The sequence below is a fragment of the Ovis aries genome, chromosome 14 (genome assembly GCF_016772045.2).
Source record: "Ovis aries strain OAR_USU_Benz2616 breed Rambouillet chromosome 14, ARS-UI_Ramb_v3.0, whole genome shotgun sequence".
Classification (NCBI taxonomy): Eukaryota; Metazoa; Chordata; class Mammalia; order Artiodactyla; family Bovidae; genus Ovis; species Ovis aries.
The window spans coordinates 52,538,025-52,560,430 of NC_056067.1; the positions used below are offsets into that span (position 1 = coordinate 52,538,025).

General features: G+C 56.0%; 3 protein-coding genes across 8 annotated transcripts in view; 2 read left to right on the plus strand and 1 right to left on the minus strand.

Moving 5' to 3' along the window:
- Positions 1–502: 502 nt before the first annotated feature.
- ZNF296 (zinc finger protein 296) lies at positions 503–4,424 on the minus strand. Its single transcript, XM_027978466.2, has 3 exons — positions 4,037–4,424; positions 3,650–3,799; positions 503–1,588 (listed from the first exon to the last, which is right to left on the minus strand). Exons 1-3 carry the CDS (start codon positions 4,332–4,334, stop codon positions 603–605), a joined length of 1,434 nt encoding a protein of 477 aa, XP_027834267.1. The 5' UTR covers positions 4,335–4,424; the 3' UTR covers positions 503–602.
- On the plus strand, positions 3,594–13,877 carry GEMIN7 (gem nuclear organelle associated protein 7). Of its 5 annotated transcripts, none has more exons than XM_042232166.1 (3): positions 3,594–3,819; positions 9,447–9,534; positions 13,071–13,877. In XM_042232166.1, the coding sequence occupies exon 3, from the start codon at positions 13,076–13,078 to the stop codon at positions 13,463–13,465; it is 390 nt and encodes a 129-aa protein (XP_042088100.1). In that variant the 5' UTR covers positions 3,594–3,819; positions 9,447–9,534; positions 13,071–13,075; the 3' UTR covers positions 13,466–13,877. The 5 variants fall into 5 exon arrangements, with proteins under 5 accessions (XP_042088100.1, XP_027834269.1, XP_042088101.1 ...); XM_027978468.2 differs by having other exon boundaries at positions 3,594–3,759; XM_042232167.2 differs by lacking the exon at positions 3,594–3,819 and adding an exon at positions 4,278–4,418.
- Positions 13,878–15,719: 1,842 nt separating this feature from the next.
- The window catches only part of PPP1R37 (protein phosphatase 1 regulatory subunit 37), a 37,235-nt gene continuing 30,548 nt past the window's right edge, over positions 15,720–22,406 (plus strand). For both annotated transcript variants that reach the window (XM_027978469.3, XM_060398118.1), the window contains exon 1: positions 15,720–16,068. In XM_027978469.3, coding sequence (XP_027834270.1) covers positions 15,867–16,068 — 202 coding nt within the window. In that variant the 5' untranslated portion in view covers positions 15,720–15,866. The remainder of the gene's footprint in view (positions 16,069–22,406) is intronic.

Here is a 22,406-nt window from a genome sequence, read left to right on the forward strand (position 1 = left end):
TGTTTTTGTCTGTGTGGTCAGTGCAGGGCCCCCAAACCCCGGTGCCCACCAACCGAGGCCAGTGGGGGAAGGTGCTTGGTGGCTTCAGGGAACAGGCGCCAGTGTGACCTGGTGGGGAGTCCCGCCCACATCTGGGCACTGGAACATGGCTCCTTGGTAATCAGAACTGCTGCTCCTGCCACACTCAGGGCCCGGGTGCCATGTGGTGGGAAAAGGGCTGAGCACCCCGCCTGTGGAGGATGGGCCAGGACTTTGCCCAGGGGCCTCCGGTGACAGGTCCAGGCCTCTCCCCGCCCTCGCCTCGGCCCCTGCCCTGGCCTCGCCCACACCAGGAACCGGGAGCACAGCTTTCTGTGCCAGTACTGTGGTGCCCCGGGCGCTGGGGGCCAGCCTCTCCCCTTACCCCATCGTTCCAAACCGGTCTGTCCAGCTGTCCACCCCAAGGAGGGAAGCCTCCCACCCCAGCTCAGACACCCCAAGAAAACCAGAGTCCAAACACGTGTAGCTGCGGGCAGGCTTTACTCATGGGCTGGGGGGAAGGATAGGAGGTCACAAAGGTGGGTAATCGTAGTGCCCTGGACGGCAGGGGGGCATCCCTCTGCTCAGGCGTCCCCAGCCATCTCGGGGTGCTTCTGCCGCAGGTGCTTGTCCAGGGTGGCCCGCAGGCCGAAGGGCACGCAGCAGTGGGGGCACGCGAAGCGGGGCCCGCTGGGCCCCAGGCCGTGCATGCGGCGGTGGCGGTTGAGCTTGCTGCTCTGGGCGCAGGCGTAGGAGCAGAGCTCGCAGGCGTAGGGCCGCTCGCCCGTGTGTGAGCGCCGGTGCACCGTCAGGTTGCTGCTGTTCGTGAAATGCTTCCCGCAGAACTCGCAGCTGCCCCCAGGCCCCGGCCCCCGGTTCTTGCCCGCTGGCTTCAGCGGCTTCTTGGGTGACGTCTTCTGGTTCTTCTCCGGGTCCGTTCTTTGCTCCTTAGTTTCAGGGCCCCAGCCGTCCCCACCAGGGCCTGCCTGAGCCCCGCCGCCAGGAGCCCCGGGTTCCTGGACCCCTGCCATGGCGGCTGCCCCAGCCCCCTCTCCTCCTCTGCACGGGAGGACGCTGGCAGGGGCTGCGGCATGGGCGGCGGGCTCGGGAGGGGCGGTGGAGGCCTGCTCCTGGCCAGTGTCGGCCAGGCAGGGGCTATGGGGCTGCAGCTGCCGGTGGGTCTTCTTGTGGCGGTTGAGCTTGCTGCTCTGGGCGCAGGCGTAGGGACACTGGTCGCAGGCGTAGGGCCGCTCGCCTGTGTGCGAGCGCATGTGCACTTTGAGGTTGCTAAAGGAGCTGAGGGTCTTCTTACACACGGGGCAGGTGGGGCTCCGTCGGGTGGACCCCACCCGGGAGCCCTTGACCTCGGCTTCGGGCCCCACCACCGACGACACGGCCGACACGGCCACGGCCACCTCAGCCAGGCCCAGCAGTGGGGCCTCCGGGGACTCAGGTTCCGTCTGGTAGATGGACAGTCCATGGTCCCACTGGGCATGGCGCAGCAGTTTCCAGGCTCCCGTGAACTGTCGGCCACAGCGGAGGCAGTTCAAGGCCTTCAGGTCCTCACGTTCTGCAGAGGGGAGAAGGGCCAGGAAGCAGTGTGACTGGCTAGTCGGAGCAGCTGCAGTTCACAGCTGCCAGCTGGACATGAGGTGGGAGAGGCTCTGGTCCAGCAGCTGAGAGGCAGCAGAAGAGGCCAGGCCCCCTGCCCTCCCGGGGGGAAGGTGTGCAGAGAGCGGGGTGGACAGATAGGGAGCAAGGAAAATCCATGCAGTACATGAGTCCCTGGGGACTCCCTCTGTGTTTGAAAAGTCTTCAAGAAAAGGTTAAAAGAGGAGAGGGATGGATAGAGGAGTGCTAGCTTATACCGGGGTCACAAAGGGCTGACCTAATTAGGTCTCCTGGGCACCTGCCACCCGAAGCTCCCTCTTAAAATTTTCCTTAGAAGAGAAGAGTTTCATTTTCCGGATGGGAAGACTGAGGCAAAGAGACCTTTCCCCAAGGTTACAGTTAGGAAGGGATTTCAATCCAGAAATCCCAGGGAGTGGGAGAGAGAGGAAAATTTTTTTAGGAAAAATGATTGGTTTACTCGTAAAAACAGCTCTTGATAACCGGATGTCTCTGCCAGGCCCCATATACTTGGGTTCCATCCATGATCCCCTTTTCCTGCCTTAGAGACAAGGGTGCCAAGGTTTAAATGGGGAGAAGGTTTAGCAGTCACCGTTTTCTTTTGACCCTCAGGTACTATTAGTAACGTACTTCCAGATCCTTTTGCCTTTATGTTTTGGATGGGGGCGGCTTTCCCGATGCATAGGTCAGGAGCACAGGTGGGGGTTGGACAGGGTGAGCCTGTCCTGACTTCCAGTTGGTTCCCCTGCCCCCTAGCTGTGTGACCTTGGGCAAGAAATACACATCTCTGAGCCTCAGTTTCCTCATTTGCTAGAATATGGGCATCCTAGGGGTCCTCTCCCTTTTAGATTTGCTGTGACCTCAGATGGAGAATAGCTGAGAGTTCTGGTCCATCAAGCCCTCTATAAGCATTAACTGTTGTTTAGTCACTAAGTCTCCGCGACCACATGGACTATAACCCACTAGGCTCCTCTGTCCCTGGGATTTCCCAGACAAGAATACTGGAGTGAGTAGCCATTCCCCTCTCCAGGGGATCTTCTGGACCTAGGGATCAATCTAACCACATCTCCTTGGCAGGCGGATTCTTTATCACTGAGCCACCTGGGAAGCCCATCGGTGTCTACAATTCTCCCAAGCCCAAGCACCTTGGAGTGTTTTGTTCCCATGATCCCATCACAGCCCCACCCTTGCCCACCGGGCCAGCCTCCCTGCTGCAATCAAAATCCCCCCTCCCCCTCTCACTGCAGGACCCTCTCCCTGGCCCAGCCCTGAATATAATTCCATTTCTCACAAATCCCAGGGGCACATGGCACAGGGGCTAGAAATCCAGAGCTGTGTATGAGCTTCACAATCGATGCTGACCAAAAGCTCAGCTCGCCAGACATCTAGTACCAAGTTAAGGGTTTTAATTCCTACCCACGGCTGGGAGCCCAGGTATCCAGACACCCAGGACCTGGCTGAAAACAGGGGCATGCAAGGCTGGGAGATTCCATCAGGGAGGGAGGCCAGAAGCCCCTTCCCCAACTCCAAGCAAATGCCCAGCACCTCGATGAGAAGTGATCATTAAATGGAAGGGGGTGACAACACCCCCAGTCCAGCTGGCCTCGGCTCCCCTCCCCCAGGCTGCTGCCCTCCCCAGAGGTCCCCCCTACTGCCACACTGGTCCAGCCACCTGGCCAGTTATTTCTGGCCAAGGGGAAGGAGAAGTGAAACCAGATTGGGGGTGTGTGTATGGCAAATCCCCAGACCAGTCTTCTGGGGCTGGCCACACCCTGTGGGTGGCCCTCCTCCCCTGCCCAGCCCCGCCCCCACCTACCCCCCTCACCACTACTAGTCTCAGCCCTAGGACAGGGCAGGCCCTGGCCACGCCTAGGCTGCACCCGGTGGGGAGCCAGAAAGGGGAAGTAGTGCTCACTGCCCCGCCTGTCCAGCTCAGCCCCTCTCCCACAGGAAGCCGGGCCCTTGAACTTGAGACCGGTGACTGCATCCTGGCTCTACTCACCTGAGCCCTGGCAGGGGCTGGGGCCTCTTAAGAGCTGACAGCCCAGCTTCTTGTGGTCCATGAAAGCAGTGATGGCCTCCAACGGGAAGGTCTGCAGGCAGCGGCCGCAGGTCAACAGATCTGGATGTTTGTCGGTCCACGGCTGGCGGTCTGCAGGGAGGAAGCGGGTGGTGAGCGCGGGGTGGGGCCAGGATGGGGCCTGGGGGTTCAGAGGGAGAGGGGAAACCCGAAGGTCAAAAGGCAGGTTGGAGGCTAGGACCTGGCCAGGAAATTAAGGCAGGGGCCGGGAGCTGGGGGGGAGGGGGCCGGGGGTCGGTGCCCCGAGGAGGTCCCAGCCGAGAGGGAAGGGAGGGAGCTTGGCCCGGGGCTGGTGTAGGGGGCGCTCACCGTGAGGGCTCAGGGACAGCGGCGTCCACGGCGAACACTGGTTGCTCAGGCTGAGGGCGTGGATGAGGCCGCCGGGGGGCACGGGGCCGGCGCAGCGGCGGGGTTCGCTCTCGAACCGCTCTGGCGCGGGCACTTCCTTCGGGGTGAAGGGCCCTAACCCCGGGGCCTGCAGGGGCCGCGGGTCCGGCTCGGGCTTCACGTCGATGACGAGGTCTCGCATCTCCATCTCGTCGTCTGAGTTGGCGGCGGGCGAGGGTTCTATTCGGCGAGGCATGCAGCCGGCCTTGCGGCGGGACATGGGTCGCGGGCAGGCGGACTGACGGACTGGCGGATGGCGGGCGGAGGACACGCGAGGCGTGCGCGCTCAGACCGAGGCGCCCAGGTGAGTGACTGCGGCGACCCGCAGCGAACTCTTACACGTGCTGGCCCGGCCCGTGGCTCCGCCCACCGGGGCGGGGCCTGCCGGGAGAGGACTGCCCCGCCTCAGCCAAACTCAATCAGGACCGTGACCCCTGCGTTTGGCTGAACTATTGAATGTCTTAAAGATAACGACTTCACACGACCACGCACAGAAACAGCTATTCCTGACCCCGTTTCCGGGCTGGTGGAAACTGAGGCACAAGGTGCCCACTCACACCCCCAAGCGAGAAAATGGTAGGGGCCAAGTTTTTAGCTAGGCGCCTGATAGTAATCTGACCTATTCCACTGAATGCATTACAATAAAAATTCCTTACGTAAACAAGGGTTAAGCGCCTACTATGTGCCAGGTTCTGGACTAAGCACTAAGATGCAGCAGGGTAGAAAAGCAAATAACCCTGACCTCTTGCAGGTTATTCGTTCTGAAAGACAGAGTCTCCACAAAATAAACTAAAATATGAGGTGCTGTTCACAAGTGCCATGGGGGGCTGGCGCGGAGCTAGGAAGGGTTATAAAGGGACAGGATTACTGGGGTGGGGTTGGGACCTCAGTTTTCTCCCCATGCCAGGCCTGTGTATTCGAGGAGTTCTGTAAATTAAGTTCTGTATTGACGGAGTTCTGTGAGAAAACAAGGTCAGCTCCAGGGACATCTTTTGACCACTTTAAAGTCTTCGGGTTTTTTGAGATGGAAGCCTTGGGAGGATTTGGAGCCCTGGAGGGTCATGATCATATACACTGACTCTGCTCCTAGACCTGGACTCGCCATTAAAACCAAATAGCCAACCAATAGCCTCCTTCCGCTGGGGCCTCCTCCAACTTCCCTTGTCAAAGCTGCTCTCTGATCGCTATTTGAAGTGGCATCAACACCCTGCCCCACCCTCCAACCTTGTAAGTTTTCTTTTCTTCCTGGCACCTACCACATCACCATCTAGAACTGTTTGTTTACTCTCCTATCTCCCCTCTCCCTAACACAAGCCCCACCCCCCACCCCCCAGAGGTCAGGGCCAGGGTCAGTTGGCTCTGGCCTGCCGGCTGCGTCCTCAGCCCAACACTGAGGGAATTTCACATGCTAATCTCCTGGAGTCCCGCTGCAAGCCTGAGGGCCCCCTCATATTGTTATTCAGGTCTCAGCTCAATCGTCCTCCAAAGACCAGAGGACCTCCCTGACCACAGGATCTAAGAGAGCCCCACCCTGCCGAAGGCCTTACAATTTACACTCCGTGACCTCCATCTGTCCCCAGTTCCCTCCTGGGCTTCAGGTTTCCCATCTGTGACCCGAGGTGGCTTCTTCTTCAATGCCACCTCCCATGACGGCCCAAATAAAGACGCTCCTCCAACCTGCTACCCCCTATCTTATTCTCCTTATTTTATTCCTTTTGCATCCTTGTCAAGCCTTGAAGGACCTTGTTGGTGTATTCGTTCATGTAGTAACCTATCGGATCTCTCTCAATCTCTCTAGAATGTAGGTTCTGAGATGGACGGAGCCAAATCCATCTTGTTCAGGAACAGAGCTCCTAATGGTTCATACATAGTTCAGTTAACAGATTGTGTATTGAGCTCCTTCTATATGCATTTTTTTCCAAAATATATCTGCAGAGGGTCTATGCAGGCACTGGGTCTTGGGGATCCAGTGGTAAGCCGAGGTCCACAAGACCCCTCCCTTAGTGAAACCGTGGGGAAGAATGCATTCTGAGCCCAGAGCAGTGCGTTTCCAACTCAGGACAGACATTTTGCCTTTCAAGGCCTCAGTTTTCCATTGTAAGACAGGGTTATGGGGAGTCCTGCTGGGCAAAATGACCGCCTTTGGTCTCTCCCAGGTGCTGCTCTGCAAGGCTTTTTCCTGGTGCGTGGCTGCTGAAAGCATGATCTCAAGGTTTCAAAGGGAAGGTGGGGTTCAGAATGGAGGTGAGGGGTAGGAGTGTGCACGTGTATGGGGTGGGGGTGCCAAGTCCCATGTGCCTAGAGGAGCCTCAGTTTCTTCTGTAAAATGGACATCCTGGACCTCCACACCTCGCAGACTGGTAGATCAAGAGCTAAGCGCAGGGTCAAGCCGCTGGCTGGGTGGCGCCCGGGGTCTGTGCTGGTTTCCGAGACCGCGCCCGCGCGCCCGCGACCACGTGGGGCGGCGGCGGCGGCGGCGGCGCGGGTGGAACCCAGGCTCAGAGGCTAGCGGCCTGCCCGGGCCTCTGCAGCTGGAGCGCCGGCGGAAGTAGGGGCGCCAGCCGCCGTGAATCTCAGAGTGGTGGGTCGCGAGCAAGATCCGGCTCCATGGTCCCAGCACGGGACGCCCACCCGCGTGTAAGACCCCGAGCGGCGGGAAGCGGCGGGTCCGCGCTGGCAGCACCGACTACTGGGAAGTTCTAGTCCCCGAACACCTGCATCGGGGAGGGACTGCACTCCCAACGCAGCAGCGGAGACATCCCTGCGCCCGGGGTGAGTTGCGGGGGAGGGGGGAGGTGTCGGAGGTCGGAATGCAACCCCTCAGGAAAATAATAACGACGACGATAATAACAGTAATAATGGCTGCAGTCCTCAGACTCCGGCCTTTCCTGGAGCAGAATCGTTCGCTTAATCTGTGTCGGGAGGTAGGAAGAACGTCCAGCCCAGGGCGGAGTGGGGAGTGGACGCCTGCGGGCCGGGAGGACCTACTTAGTATGAGAAAAGGAGAGCGACGGGTGGCCGGGGCGGAAATGAAAGGAAACTGACCGGCCCTGGTGGGGGGCGGGGGATTCAGCGCTTGGTGTCCAGATGCTCACCCGACGCCCCGTTTAACTAATTTGTATCCAGACCGGGCCAGCCCTTGGGGTGGTGGTTGTAGGCAGGTCATTATGTCGGTGAATTCGGTCTAGAGCCTTCGCTGTTAGCCTGGTAGCTCAGTTGGTCTCCAACCCTGGCCATTGAAGGTTTAGCTACGCGTTTGTCCACGGAGCCGACCATTCTTATTTTTTGAAAGTGAACTTTGAGGCCCCCAAGGATGGAAGTTTGTGAGTCTCCTGCCCCTGCCATTGATCCAAGTGATGGGCGCTTTAGTTTTTTCTAGTGGGGAATGGGATCCAATTTTTTTTTCCCCCCTGAAACCTGGGCAGGAAATCCTTGGCTTGGAGACTGATAGGATTAAGGACTCTCAGCTTGGTCACCAGGAAGAATACCTGCTTTTGCTGTCTTGGGCACACCCTATGTGACCTTTCTCAAACCAGTTTCTTATCAAGTCACTCCCAGACCTCAATGGCTCTCCTTTGCTCACTGAAAAAACTGCCCTTTTGCATAGGGCAGGGGTGATGGCCCTGACTGTTGGTAGACCAACCTGGGTTTGCTCCCTTTTCCTGTCAGTCACCAGCTTGCACCCAGTAAATGCTTTGGCATCACCCAACTTCAGTTTCCTCTTTGGGAAAATGGGGATTGTTGCAGGTATGACCAAATCTTTTTTTTTTTTCCTCCATAGGAGCAAAAACATGGCCTATGCTGGCCCATGTTTAATTTAATTTTGTTTTACTAAGGAATTTAACAGAACTCTTTGGCAACTTGCATATTTCCCATCGGCCCTAGAGGGAGTGTTTCTCCTAAAACCCTCAAGTGTTAACCTACAAGTGCTGGGAGAAAGCCCTGGGGGCTGGTGACCCTGGACTAAACTGGGAATGCAGTGGTCAGATACATTAGAAAACGTACATATCCCTTAATCTCATTGACAGCCATCTGTGGTGAGATAATGAACATGTAGCAGTCCCATTAATTCATTGTTCACTGTGGTCTTACCCATCAGGTGGAAACCTGGGAGTCTTCCTTGGCTCTGCCCAGTGCGTTAGCAAATAGTGAGGGCTCTCAATCCTCAACAGATAGCCTAATCCAATCATTTCTCCCCGCCCCGCTTCACTGCCCCAGATAATGTCATCTTCCACCTTCCCCAGTGAGCTGGCTTCCTCACTGGGCTCCCTGCTTCTCCCCTTGCCCCTCACAGTCCATTCTTTGTGCAGCAGGCAGAGGGATCCTATAAGTCAGACCCTGCTCCTCCTCTGCTCAGAGATACCCCAGTCCTCAAGGCCCCTGCCCGCACCTCCTGCACACTGGCCTCCTTACTATCACCCAGTCACCCTTCTATGGGCTTTGAGTTTGCTGTCCTCTCAACTGGAATGCTTTCCCTCCATATCTCCTCATGGCTCAATTCCTCATTCCATTCTGGTCCTTGCTCCAATGTGAGCTTATCAGAGCCTTCTTTCCCGAGCCCCTTCCTGGAAACCACCTCTTACCCACCCAGGCAGGGCCAGGTGTCGCCTCTGGGCTCATGAGGCCCCCGGGCTCCTTCATTCCAGCCCTGCCTACTCTTGGTGTCACTGTCTGGAGCCCTAGTGTGTGTCATCCACTGGACAGTAGGGCCGGGCTCTTTGGTTCCCACCTGGGTCTCCAGCACCACCCAGTGTGGGTCAGGCGCAGAGCAAGCGCTTGGATAACAGAAGGAGTGAATCCTTCCACAAGTGTTTATTGAGTGACCCCTGGTTGCCAGCCCTTGTGATGTAATTGGACATGTCCCTTCTCCCAAAGGTTTACGTTCTGTGGCAGAACAGATGGCATGTAGGCAGACAAGTAAATGCATATTGTCAGGAGGTGATAGTGCTGTGAAAAAAAAAATGATACTGCACGGTGAAAGGGCTATTATTTTCCTCCCTGTACGGAGGAATGTTTAACCTGAGTGAAGTAAGGGAGGAAGGCAAGGCATGTATCTGGAAATATATCTCATGTATGGAAGAAGGTTCCAAGCAGTAAGAATAGCATGTGCAAAGGCCCCGGGGCAGGAATGTGCTTGGCATTTTCAGGGACTGACAACAGTGACAACAGGGTAGAAGGGAAGGAGATGAGATCAGAGAGCTGATAGGGCCTTGGAGTGAGGGCTTTTGCTTTTGGCCACATGGCGTGGGAGCCATGGGAGGGCTCTGAGCAGAGGAGGTGTGAGATCAGACCTAGAGCTGAAGTTGAGAAACGTTGATTCATTTCTCTGCAGGATCCTTTCTTGCAAGGAGCTGAAAGTTGAGCTGCCGAGATAGGAAGAGCCTCGCAAGAAAAAAGACAATCCCAGTCATCTCTGTATGGTGAGTGTCCCTGGGATGGGACACTGGGTACCTGATTCATGTCAGTCACTTCAGTGAATCACTTTAGAGAGGAGGGGACTGAAGCAGGGGGAGGGGTGCACTGCCTGAAACTCAGGTCCTCTCTCCTGCCCACAATGCCAGCATCTCCTTACATGCAGTCAGCATCAGCGCAGCGGTCAGGGTGCAGGGTAAATTAGGAGTGTGAGATTAACGTATGCACAGTACTATATATAAAATAGATAAGCAACAAGGACCTACTGCATCGCACAGGAGGGAACTATACTCAATCTTCTGTAATAACATATAAGAGAAAAGAATCTAAAGAAGTGTGTGTATAGTTTTCCCTGGTGGCTGAGTGGTAAAGAATCTGTCTGCCAATGTAGGAGACATGAGTTTGATTCCTGGGTAGGGAAGATACCTGTAGAGGAAATGGCAACCCGCTGCAGTATTCTTGCCTGGAAAATCCCATGGACAGAGAAACCTGGTAGGCTACAATCTATATGGCTACAAAGAGTTGGACATGACTTAACAACTAAAGAGCAAAATATATGTATATAACTGAATTATGTATATATTCTTATATATATACATATAACTGAATTGCTTTGCTGTATACCTAAAGCTAGCACAACAACTATACTTGAAAAAAAAAAAGAAACCCGACCTCAGTGTAGTAGCATGTAATATGTTACAGGCGAGTGCTGAACTTTCACGTTTGTTAGGTCATTTAGTCCCCGTGGCAACCCTGTCAGGTTGGTCCTCTTGTCAGTCTATTTTATAGATGGGGAAACTGAGGCAAAGACCGATTAAGCAACCCCCCCCCCGGTCACACAGCAGTACCAGTACTCATACAGTTGTTATTCAAGTGTAACTTGAATGACACTAGGGAGAACCTAGTGTGTGGGGTCATGAACCGATGGTGCACGGGCGTGCTGAATCCTGATACCAAGTGGAGGTGGCTGTTGGTGCCGTTTTTCCACACAGTGGAAAAGGAAACGTCTGTTGCTTGAGGTCACCCACCTAAGCAGGCCTGAGAGCTCGATTTCCATTCCATTCATTCCAGCAGACACAGTATTTAAGGAGTCTGGTCTGTATGCCACCCCATGTTCCAGGACTGGGGCTACGCAGAGGGGAAAAAGCAAGGTCACTACCTGTGGGGAGGCAGCCATCTCGCAGGGAAAAATACCATAAGCAGACCAGTAAATAGACATCACGTGTAAGAGAGGGGCATGCTCTGAAGAATGAAGAAGCCGACTCAGATGAAGGGGGCTGAAGGGGAGATCTTGAAGACAGGCTGCCCTGGGAATGGGGAGAAGGCAGTACAGGCAGAGGGAACCCCAGTACCAGGGCCCATGAAGAGACCACGCCAGGCATGCTTGAGACCAGCTGGGAGACCAGTGCGGCCGGGTGGAGAGAGTAAGCGGGGGCGTGAAGCCAGGGCACGGGCGGGATCCGGAGCACACAGGGCCGTGAGGGCTGTGGTGAGGACTTTGACTTTGACTTTGACTCTGAGCAAGACGGCAGCCAGGGGAGGACTCTGAGCTGAAGAGGGATGTGATCTGACCTAGGTGTTAGTGGGGTCCCTCTGGCTGTGTGTGAGGACAGACTGGCAGCGGGTGAAGGTGGGATCCGGAGTCCAGTGAGAAGCTGACTTCAATAGTCCAGGCAGGGGATGACAGTGGCTAGACTGAGCTGTTGGACAGAGTGAAAACTATTAGGTTGGGAATCAGTCAGTTCCGTTCAGTCGCTCAGTCGTGTCCGACTCCTTGCGACCCCATGGACTGCAGCACGCCAGGCCTTCCTGTCCATCACCAACTCCCGGAGTTGATTCAAACTCACGTCCATTGAGTCAGTGATACCATCCAACCATCTCATCCTCTGTCGTCCCTTTCTCCTTCTGCCTTCAGTCTTTCCCAGCATCAGGGTTTCTTCAAATGAGTCAGTTCTTTACATCAGGTGGCCAAAGTACTGGAGTTTCAGCTTCAGCATCAGTCCTTCCAATGAATATTCAGGGCTTATTTCCTTTAGGATAGACTGGTTGGATCTCCTTGCTGTCCAAAGGACTCTCAAGAATATATATATATTTTAAATTTAAAATAAATGTTTTTCTCCCTGAGCATTTCTTGTTTGCCGCCTCTAACCAGGAATAACCCGGTTAGAGTTCCTTAAGCCGGTATAACCCAGGCCACTTCCTTGGTGGCTCAGATGGTACAGACTCCGCCTGCCAACACAGGAGACCTAAGAGATGTGGGTTCAGTCCCTGGGACAGGAAGATCCCCCTGGAGAAGGAAATGGCAACCCACTCCAGTATTCTTGCCTAGAGAATCCCATGGACAGAGGAGCCTGGCAGGCTACAGTTCATGGAGTTGTGAAGAGTTGGACACAACTGAGCAGCTAACACACACACTCTTAGGAAAGCACCAAATCCTAACCACTGGTTAACCCTAACTAGGGAACTGCCTGTGGCCCCGCCCCAACATTTGTCTTTTATGATCTGGATAATTTTGAAGAACCAGGCTAATTTTTCTGGGGTTTTTTTTTGGTAGATTGTCCCTCAGTTTGAGTTGCCTCAATAGATTGAGGTCATCCATTTTTGGCAGGACCACCATAGAAGGGGTGCCCTGTCCTGAGTGTGTCACATCAGGATGCCCTTGGTGTGTGTTTGCCCCATCACTGTACGTGTTGATTTTAATGCCAGCATTAGAGTGGTGTCTACCGTGTTTCTCCACTGCAAAGTTACTCTGAAGTCTTTACAAGGAATATCTTCTGAGGAGGTACTTTTAACACTTTGCAAATATCCTGGGCCTTCTCAAATGTATGGTAAGGACTTTCCCCTCTCCTCCCTTTATTTCATTTATTTATTTAAAATAAGTATGACTCAAAAAATTTCACCCTTAAAAAAAAAATCCCCCTTTTGAGCTGACTCTGTGTGAATGGGAACTTATTTGGGAGATACGCTGTGCTTAGTCCCTCAGTCGTGTCTGACTCTTTGTGACCTCGTGAACTGTAGTCCCCCAGGCTCCTCTGTCCATGGGGATTGTCCAGGCAAGAATACTGGAGTGAGTTGTCACGCCTTCCTCCACAAATAACAGATTGGATGGGCTGTTTGTGAGAGAGGTCACGGCTTGGTCTTTTAGCAAATATTTATTGCCAGGGACTGGGGATAAAAGCAGTACAGGGAATTTCTTGGTGGTCCAGTGATTAGGACTCCCCATTTCTACCACAGTGGGCCATGGGTTCGATCCCTGGTCCAAGAACCAAGATCCTCTGGGTGGCACAGCCAAAAACTTGAAAAATAAAATTTAAAAAGCAGTGCAAAGGCCCTGCTTTCATGGACCTTGTAAATGGGGGTGCTAGGTCCTGGGAAGGGGGTTGACTGGCTGAGGGATGGTGCAGATTTTAGAAGGGGGACTTAGGAGTGGGGTTTTGGACAGGTTAAGTGGAGATGGGGTAGATAGGCCTCTGCCCCCAGCCCCCTCTTCCTGTAGCTCCACACTCCCCGTAATGACTCCCTGGTCTGCTTCTTCACCCAACAGCCAGGATGATGCAGACTCCGCTGGCCACTCCTGTGCCTGTGCTCCGGCTCCCCCGGGGTCCTGATGGCTCAAACCGAGGCTTTGCTCCCGATGGACGCAGAGCCCCCCTGAAACCGGAAGTCCCTGAAGTCCTGGAGCCTCCAGAATCTCGGGAATTCCAGGAACAGCAGGCTCGAGCCTCCCTTCGGGAGCGCTACCTCCGCAGCCTGCTGGCCATGGTGGGGCGCCCGGTGTGCTTCACTTTGCACGAGGGTGTGCAGGTGATTGCCCACTTCGGAGCCACCGACCTGGACGTGGCCAATTTCTACGTGTCGCAGCTGCAGACTCCAATAGGCGTGCAGGCTGAAGCACTGCTCCGGTGTAGTGACATTATCTCCTACACCTTCAAGCCATAAAGACTTCATCGTGTTCATCTTTCTGCCTTGGGTGTAGCTACAGCCTCCCAGGCCTCCATATGTTCCTGAGCTTGGACCTCTGGGCCCCAGAGAGTTCAGAACCCCCTTGGAAATTCGCACCAAGCTCCAAGCAACTCTGACATCTCTGGACATCCAGGGTGTAGTCAGTACACTTCTGCAAACCCATGGGTTCTACATCCTGTTGAAAGGAATGCTCTACCTCACAGAACTCTCAGCTCTACAGATATATGGGCCCCATGCCAGTTCTTGAAGATTTGGGACAGAGGGAGGGAATAAAGGATAGCAGATTACCTAATGGGAAATTGTCTGTTGAAGAGGGTGCAAAGTTCAGCCACCCTGGAAATATTCCCCAATGCTTCCCTCCTGCCAAGGAATCAGTTATCTCAGGAAACTTTGCTTCTTGTTTTATTTCTCTTTTTAATGTAGCCTATAGGGATTGAGCCAGATTTAGGGAGTGAAAGGGTGGCTATTGAAAGGCTGAATCCTGTGGAGCTGGGTCAGGAAGGGGAAGACATGTGAGTGGGGGGAGCTGGGATAAAGATATGGGGATTAGACCATGGCTAGTCTGGAACAGCTGGTGTGACCTGGATGCCAGACTTGCGAGACTTGGACTTTTCTGGTGGGCTGGCTTGTATACAGTGAGGGGAATGACTTGAATTGGGTCACATGGTCACATACAAGAGGTCCCTCCCATTGCCTGGCCTCTGGGTGGGTAGCCTTTAGGTGGGTCAAACCCTGCATGGCTGCACCATTGGGAAAAAGGGGATTAAAGGTTAGAGTGAAACTTTGCCCCTTTTCCATTTAACCCCAGCTTTGTAGCCTAGCTGTCCATTTCACACACTTAGCCCCATTACTAGCAGTCTTTCAGCAGATTTACTTTATTTATTTGGCCATGACACTGGGATCTTACTTCTCATACCGGGGGTTGAACCATCCCCCCTGTAGGGGAAGCAGAGTCCTAACCATTGGACCTCCAGGGAATTCCCTCAGTAGATTGTTTTAAAAAGTAATTTCTGCCCCCTCTGTAGTCCCATGAGTTTAAGAATGTAAGTGAAGATTCCGTTCAATATAGATGTGATTTGCTTTGGTCATCTTCAGTGGTCAAGGTGCGGCAACCACTGAAGTTGAATGAGGCTTGTGCAGGGCCTCAGCTCCCATTTGTTCATTCACAACGCTACCTCTGGCGACTCCTGGGCCCAGATTTCGAGTTGCCTTAGCAACGACATCACTTGCTCCTCCCCAAGTCACCTTTTTTGGCTTTAGCTCCGCCCACCCAGGGTTGTGGTTGGGTTGGGATAGAGCGGAGAAAGTGCGGAGGCGAATAGTAAACGACTGAGTCAGCCCTTGTGGGGGCGTGGCTTGAGTTCGTGCTTGTTCGCTACTGGCTTCGAGATCTACCTGCTCCATCGCCGGGTATTTCGGTTGGAAGATTCGTCCCTTGCTTTCGGAATTTCTTCCTTCGTCCAGCTCTTTCTTTTCTTAAAAAAAAAAAAGCTAAACTAAGGCTAGAACACACCTATGGACTCACATTTCCGTTTTTAAGTTTATATAAAATACAATTTATACAAAAGAGCCCGACACGACTTACCGCCTGTATAACCACAACATCCAAAGAGGGTCATTGATGAAATTGCAGTCTGCAAATGGAAAGCTGGAGCCTAACCAGCAAATGGAGACAGGCTTTGTCTCCAGCCAGAGGTTCCCTCTGTCAGCATCCATCACCTGTACTCATATAATCAACACAACTCCTATAGCCTTTCAAGTTCTCCATCCCGTTATTTCTCTCCATATCAGTTGGCCTAGCCTCACCAAGCATATGTTTTTATTCCTATCACCTCCACTCCTTTCTCCGTTGCCTGAGCTCGTGACGAATGTGTGAGGGCCTGAATGTTAGTTATCTACTTTGAAGCGGGGAGGCGTGGGGCGGGGGAGCGGCTTAGGTTCGCGCTTGCGCGCTGCTCCGGGAGACGGCGTCTATCTCGCCCCGCCTCTCGTATTCTGCAGTTCCGGCTCTGCAGATTCACTACTCACGTTTCTTTTTCCCGTGGCTCTTTCTGCTTTTTGGTACCCGCTTTAACAACGCACGAGACAACTCTACCTGAAAATAACTTAAATTGATTTTCTGCTTTTTCGTGTATGCGGCGGGCTCACTGGTCCTTAACGAAAGTGCGGCTGCGAACGAGCAGACGCTCACGGGGCTCGGGGGAGGCGCGCTCGAGCTCCCGGCGGCGACGACTACGACGACCAGGAGAGGGGACGGAGTCGGCGCCTGAAGCAGTGGCTGAGCCCATGCCCCGGGACGGCGGGAGGGCCCGGAGAGACAAGTCCGGGGCCCGGGGCATGTCCCCAGGGCCCCCGTGAGGAGGCGGCGGCGGCGGCGATGGAGATCCCGCCGCAGGAGGCGCCGCCCGGGCCGGGCGCGGACGGCGAAGCCGAGGAGGCCCCCGCCAAGGCCCCGTCTCCCGGCCCCGCATCGCCCCCGGCCGACGGGCGCCTCAAGGCTGCGGCCAAGCGCGTTACGTTCCCTTCCGACGAAGATATCGTGTCCGGAGCTGTGGAACCCAAAGACCCCTGGAGACATGGTAGCCACGGCTGGAGCGCGGGGGCGGGCTGGTTGGGGACCTGGGAGTCGTGCGGCCACCAGTACAGAGGTGGAGCTCAATAAGTTGCCCCTAATAATGATTTAAGGAGACAGTCGTCCGTTTAGAGCTTGGAGGGTGTTAGAGAGGGAGTGGCTGTTGGGTTGGGAAGGTGAACATTAGCTGGTGTATGTTACTGCCTCTCTCCCCTCCCCAAGGGACGCTGCTGGTGATCGTTTGAGGAATTAAGACGGTGAGCAATCAAAGAAAGTTTAGTGGCTTGGGAGATTGATTAGGAGGGCAAGTAGCCTTTGAGTTCATAGTTTCCTCAGAGAAGGATAGAACAGTCAGGGGAGGAAGAGTGGGTCAACGTTGTCGCTGAAAGGGCAGTTGGAGGAGTTTGATGGGCCCATGGGGACAGAAGGAGGTTACAGTTGTCGGTCTGCAAGCCTCGGGGCTGGGGATGGTCACGTGACTCAACTTCCTTGGCTGAAAGGAGGACAGGGAGTAAACTTGGAGCCTGGCGGTAGAGGAGTCAGTCAGTCCTGGGACTGGGAAAGGGAGGCAAGGTAAACAAACTTGCAAGAAAAAGGAGCTAGTTGGTGGTCAGTTTGAGGCTGGTTGAGATAGTCCAGGGAGGTGTTCGATCTTGGCATTAGGAAGAAAAATCACCGTGCGCCTCCTCTTCCTCTCCTCCCCTACTCCCCCCCCCCCCCCAAAAAAAAAGGGAAGCAGAACATTGTCAGTCATTCAGGAGCAGAGGAACTTTGGAGCCTGGCTCTGGGAGGGCTATCCTTGTTTTGTTTCCTCTGGCCCTGTCCCGCCTGCCCCGAGAAAGCCTTGGAGTTGCTGGCGGTGGAAGGTGAGAGCGCTGGAGAAGTTTGATGGCTTGAGGTGTGGTGGGGAGAGAGCGACTGCATAGGTTAAAAGTTCTCTAGAGAAGGTCAGCTCTGTGTGGGAACTGAAAGAGCAGTTGGAGGAGTGTGTTTTATCTGTAGGGCTGGGAAGGTGGAAAGTGGCTCCAGAGATGGATGGCAGGGTTGAGTCCTGGACAGGTCTGGGACTCTTGCAGGGATGGAGCCGAAGACGAGAGGGATCGGCCTGGACCCTGGTCTATAGAAGTTGGTCTGTGGGCCCTGGGAGAGCGGTAGAAATGTTGCTGCTCTGTGGGCAGTGGAGAAAGCAGTGGCTTTGATGTGAGGGTGGGAAGCGTGGGAGCTGAAAGCTGAACACACGAGGAGCGGCCGTGAATGCCATCTTGGCCTGTTAGTGTTTTGTTTGTTTTGTCTTTTGGCTGCATGGTGTGGAATACGGGATCTTAGTTTCCCGACCATGGATCAAACCCCGGGCCCAGTGCTGTGGAAGCACAGTCCTAACCACTGGACCTCCAGGTAATTCCCCAGCCAGTTATTGCTCAAGAGACAGTGGTTAATTTAAAATTCTTGGCCTTGGGAGCCAGCCAAGTCCCTGGGCTCTCGGCCTTCAAGATAGGTTAGGTTGGAGGGCTTGGGGAACTAGGGCTGAGGAAGGGAAGAGGGAACAGGCCCCAGATACGGCATCCGGTCCAGGGAGCTCAGAGCAGGAGGGTAAGAACTGGAGAGGCAGAGCGGGATGGTGGCTAGCCTGGGCTCCAGCTCAATCCTGAGTCCCATTTACCCAAAGCATGACCTCAGGCTGGGTTCCTAACTCCTCAGAGCCTCGATGTCCCACCTGTAAGTGGGTGAGAGTAGCCATGCCACGGGGTTTCAGAGAAGACTGAATAAGGTTGTGTGTGGAAAGTGGTCGGCCAGGGTGGGCCTTCATGAGGCTGCAGTTATCGTTGGTCATTTTAGGGGTGACGTTAGGTGCTACTGGTCGTTTTAGGGGCTAGCCTGGATGAGTTGGTTCGTGGAGTTGGGGGCGGGGGCCGTGCTTCACAACCTTCCAGTCGGTTGGTGGGCTTGGGCCCGGGGGAAGGGGAGATGTTCCGTCTGTGGGCCGGAGCACAGTGGCGGCCGCAGCAGTTGGTGAGTCCGGGCCGGGGGCGGGGTGTGAGTAGGGGAACGTTTCTGGCCCGCGGGTTCCCAGAAGAGCAACAGCTGTGTGTTAGCAGCTGTTGGGCTTTGGGGAAGCCATTTTTCCTCTCTGAGCCTCCTGTTTTCTTTCTCTGCAAATGGAGGTGCTAATTTCTACTGTGGGGAAGTTGTGAGGATTAAATAAGATAGTCCTTGTAAGTTCCTGCCACATAAATAGCAGCTGCTGTTATCCAGGCAGATTCAGTCTGGTTTTTTTTGGTTGGTTGGGTTTTTTTGTTTTAATGTCTCGGGCAGTCATGAAGAGGCGGTGAAGGCGGGGGTTGGGGGGCAGAATGTTGAGTAGGAGGGTCAGTTGGTGCCTGGCTGGGAGGGGTTGAGAGGATGGTGGCTGGGAGGGACGGCGGGACTGGTCTGCACTCACTCTCCAGAAACATCAGTGGGTCTGAGGTGGAGAGGTGATGACCTGGAGAAATGGGTTGATTTTACGGGAGGGTGGGGAAAGTTGGTCTGTCTGGGCCAGGGAGAGGGGCTGAGGTCGACCTGCGAGGGAAGGAGTTGGGTGGCAGGGGAAGGAGTTCCCAGGCAGGGGAAGTCTCATTAGTGAAGTTGGTGAGTTCGGGCGATGGGATTTGGCAGGCCTGGTGGTGCTGGCCAGTGAGTCGCCCTGTGTCTGGGGAGGACAGTGGAGTTGTTGGCTGGTCTGGGACTGAGGGAGACAGAGGCTCGCCAGGCTGTGGAAAGTTGGGCCAAGGGGCTTGCCCAGTTGAGAGATTGAGGGTCTCAGCTGGGGGCTTCAGGGAGGGGTTGACAGGTCTTGGAGGAGGGGCAGGAGATTTGCTGGAGGTGGTCTGTGAGCCGCGGGAAAGCAGAGAGGGTGTCATTTGAGCTCCGGCCCTTGTGAGAAGGGTGAGGGAGGGGTCATGCTGGGGGTTGCCCTGGTGACACGACCCCGAGGCCAAGGGTGAAGGAGGAATTGGCACATCGGAATTGGAAGAGATCATTCAGAAGCTGCTCTTCCATCGCAGAGATGGAGAAGTTGCGCCGGCCCAAGGTGCAGGAGCATCCCCAGGCTGGGAGCAAGCAGCCACTGGAGGAATTGGGCCCTAGCACCAGGCACCCAGTCAGCAGAGCCTTGCCCTAGGAAGAAAGCTTGGCCATGCCTGACAGCCTCTGGCTGCAGTGGGCGAGGCTGGGTCTGGGGCTAGGTGGAGGCCCAGCTGGGTGGGAGCCTCTGGGGGTGTCTGCTTGAGACAGGAGCCCTGTCAGACCCTGTCAGAGGTCACGTTTTGGGGAATTCCTGGAGACCAGACATTTGAAAGAGGTGTGGGAGGGTCTCATGCCTCCTGAGGCTCAACCCAGCCCAGCGCTCAGAAGGGCCTTTCCTGGCTCCCATGTCACATGATGTCCCTGCCTGCCCCCAACTCGGGGGCCTGCTTGTCTGCCTCATTGCACTAAAGGCTGCCTGCCTTTAAGATACGCATTTGTTTCGTGCTGGTGGTCTCTCTCCCCATCTAGAATGGGAGCGCAGGCACTGTCCATGCTCATTCCCACTCAGCCCCTCGAAAGACACATGGGGGTCATGGCCGAATGAGCACTAGGGGCGCGTGCAGCCATGCAGAAGGGCTGAGGCCAGGCCATACCTGGGGCCCTCTCGCTGCGGTGTGCTCCCTGCCCGGCCCCGGCCGCAGAGTGCTGTGGCTCCGGCCCAGCCCCGATTCTCGCTGAGCTGGTGGTTTGTTTCCTCATCTGTGAAATTGTGAGCCCTGTCCTGCTGACCTGACCTCCAGGATGTCTGAGCGAACGGGATGGACCTGGTGGGGCAGGAGGGTCTCTGCAGCAAGCCGGTTGCCGGTGGATGGGCTGTGAAGCTGGAGAGGGGGCCGCCTCCGTACTGCCAGGCTGGGGCCAGTGTGTGCCCCACACTCCCTGGGGCGTGGAAGTGGGCCCCCATGGAGGAGGGGCTCGCCTGCTGCAACCCCCATCCATAGCAGCAGGCCTTGCGGTCCCAGCTCCTCTGAGGGTCTTGTACCAGGGACTCTTCAGACCAAACTGCACGAGTGACCTGAGGCCCAGCTGTCTCCCTAGTCCCAGGTGACCGCCATGTGGGGAGGAGACACGGGTTTGGTGAGGCAGGCGTCGGGGAGCACGTGACACTGGCCGCGGTCTGGGCGGCTGTCTCCCCCCTCCCCCCAGTCCTGCCCATGACTCATTCCCCGCTCCCTGACCTCCACCCTGTGCAGTCTGTCCTGGAGTGGGGGCATGGGAGCTTTGCGCCCCCTGGGAAACTCGTCATGTGGAGTGGAGGCGTCTGCAGGGTGGAGGGGGCCCAAACGTGCCCAGCTCCGGCCACCCGAGCTTCAGGGGTGGGATGGGGGCGAGGGGCTGGTGGGGACAGTGGCCGTCGTGTTCCTCAGTGAGGATCAGAGGGCGTGGAAACACCGTCCTGTTTGTTTTCACTGAAACCCGGGCTGCAGATTGAGTCCTTGAAACAGCTTTGACAGGTGGGAAGGAACCTATCTGTAGTGGACAGAGGCTCTCTTGCTAGTTAATGGGTCATTTTACCTGAGTGGTGGGCGGTCTGGCTGGTGAGGAGCCAGTGCCCTTGTGGGGGGTGGCTCTGGTGCTTCCCCCAGGGAGGGCCCACCCTCACCTCCTCCTGCCGGCATTGGCACAGAGACTGCCATGTGACTTTGGGCAGTCGTTCTCTCTGTCCATAATGATATTTCTGTCTGTGAAATACAGCTGACAGTCATACCTCCTCATAGGGCGATGAGGATTAAGTGAGATAACAGTGTCCCCGGGGAGTGCTGGGGGGGCCTGTTGTTGTCGTCGCCAGTCTTCTGCCCCCCGCCTACAGCCCCTGGCCTCCGTGCCGCGCTGTCTCTGCTGTGTGTTTACGCTCACCTCTCCCCCAGCGTCAAAACCCTGCGGTCTATCCGTCAGAAGAGTTCCCCGACATCCCTGACAGGGACAGTCCTGTCGGTGACGAGCTGGGTGACTCTGGGCAGGTTGCCCAGCCTCTCTGAGCTGAAACTCAATCAGCCGTCTCGGCCTCTGGCTGAGAGGCAGCAAGGGCAGCGAGGGTCTAGATGCAGAGCGCTGAAGTGTTAGCCGCAGCCTCTCAGACACCAGCCATGACTGTGGACAAGTTCCAGCTGCCTCACACACCCCCCCCCCCCCGGCCCCGTCCCCTCTGTAGAATGGCCTGGCGCCCAGCCCTAAGCCCCATGGGAGGCTGACTCTGTGGTCGGGCCTGTGTGGGGAGTGGCTGGCCCTCCTCTCCACCTCCAGGACTTTATTTGTGTTCGCGTCACATTTCCCTCTTGAAGGGTGAAGACTGTGGGTCACCCCTGTGACCTGCGTCTGGCGCCCAGGAGGGTGGGCGAGCGGCAGGGGAGTGAGGCTTTCCGTCAGCTCTCATGCCGCCGAGGGCCTGGGGAGAAAGCCTCTCGGAGGAGCTGATGGGCTTGCACCAGGCCCCATACCTTGGGCGCTTGGCGCTTGGTCCTCCAAGGGGGCTTTCGAAAGTGTGTACACGCGCTTCCGGGAACCAGGCGTCTCCTGTCTCTCAGGCGTTTGGCTCCAGAAGTGTTAAGAGCTGTGGAGCCAGACGCCCTGGACTGGACTGGGCGAGATGGGGGCGGCTTCTGGGAATGGAGGCCAGGAATCTGTGTTTCTAGAAAGCTCCCCAGGCGGCCAGGTTTGGCTGTCCTGCTCAGGGCCCCTGATTCAGCCCAGCTGCCCAGCGCTCAGTCCCAAGGCTCAATTCCAGACCTCAGTTCCAGGGTGGCTGGGGCTGGCCTCGCAGACTTGTTTTAGAGCACACTGAAGCGTCTGACTTGCGGTAGCTGCAGAAACGGGGTTTGGGTGGGCGGCCTTCCGCAGTGGAGCGCGGAGGGGCCCAGGCCGAGGCCCCTGCTCTCCAGGCGGCCCTGGTCACCGCTCGTTACTCCCACACGCCCACCGCTGTGCTGAGTGGGTGTCTCGGTTATGTCTCCCAGCCACCCGGGAGGCAGGCGCCGGTCTTCCCGGTTTGTAGACGAGGTACTGGGAGCACAGAGAGGCGAGGTCACTGGAGGCGGTCACAAAGCCAGGCAGCTTTCCGCCCGAGTCCTGGCTGCGTGAGCTTTGGCTCACGGCTGCATCCGCTTCTGCCTGCTGCGGGGTTTCCTCGTCTTGAACCCATAACCCTTTGTGAGATGGAGATGGCCATTCTAGCCTCACCAGGCAGCTCAGGGACGAGAAGCAGCCTGAGGGAAGGAATCGGCTGGGTGGCGCTCAGGAGGGGATCTCTGTGGTTCTTGGGCAGCTCAAGCGTCCTGGGAG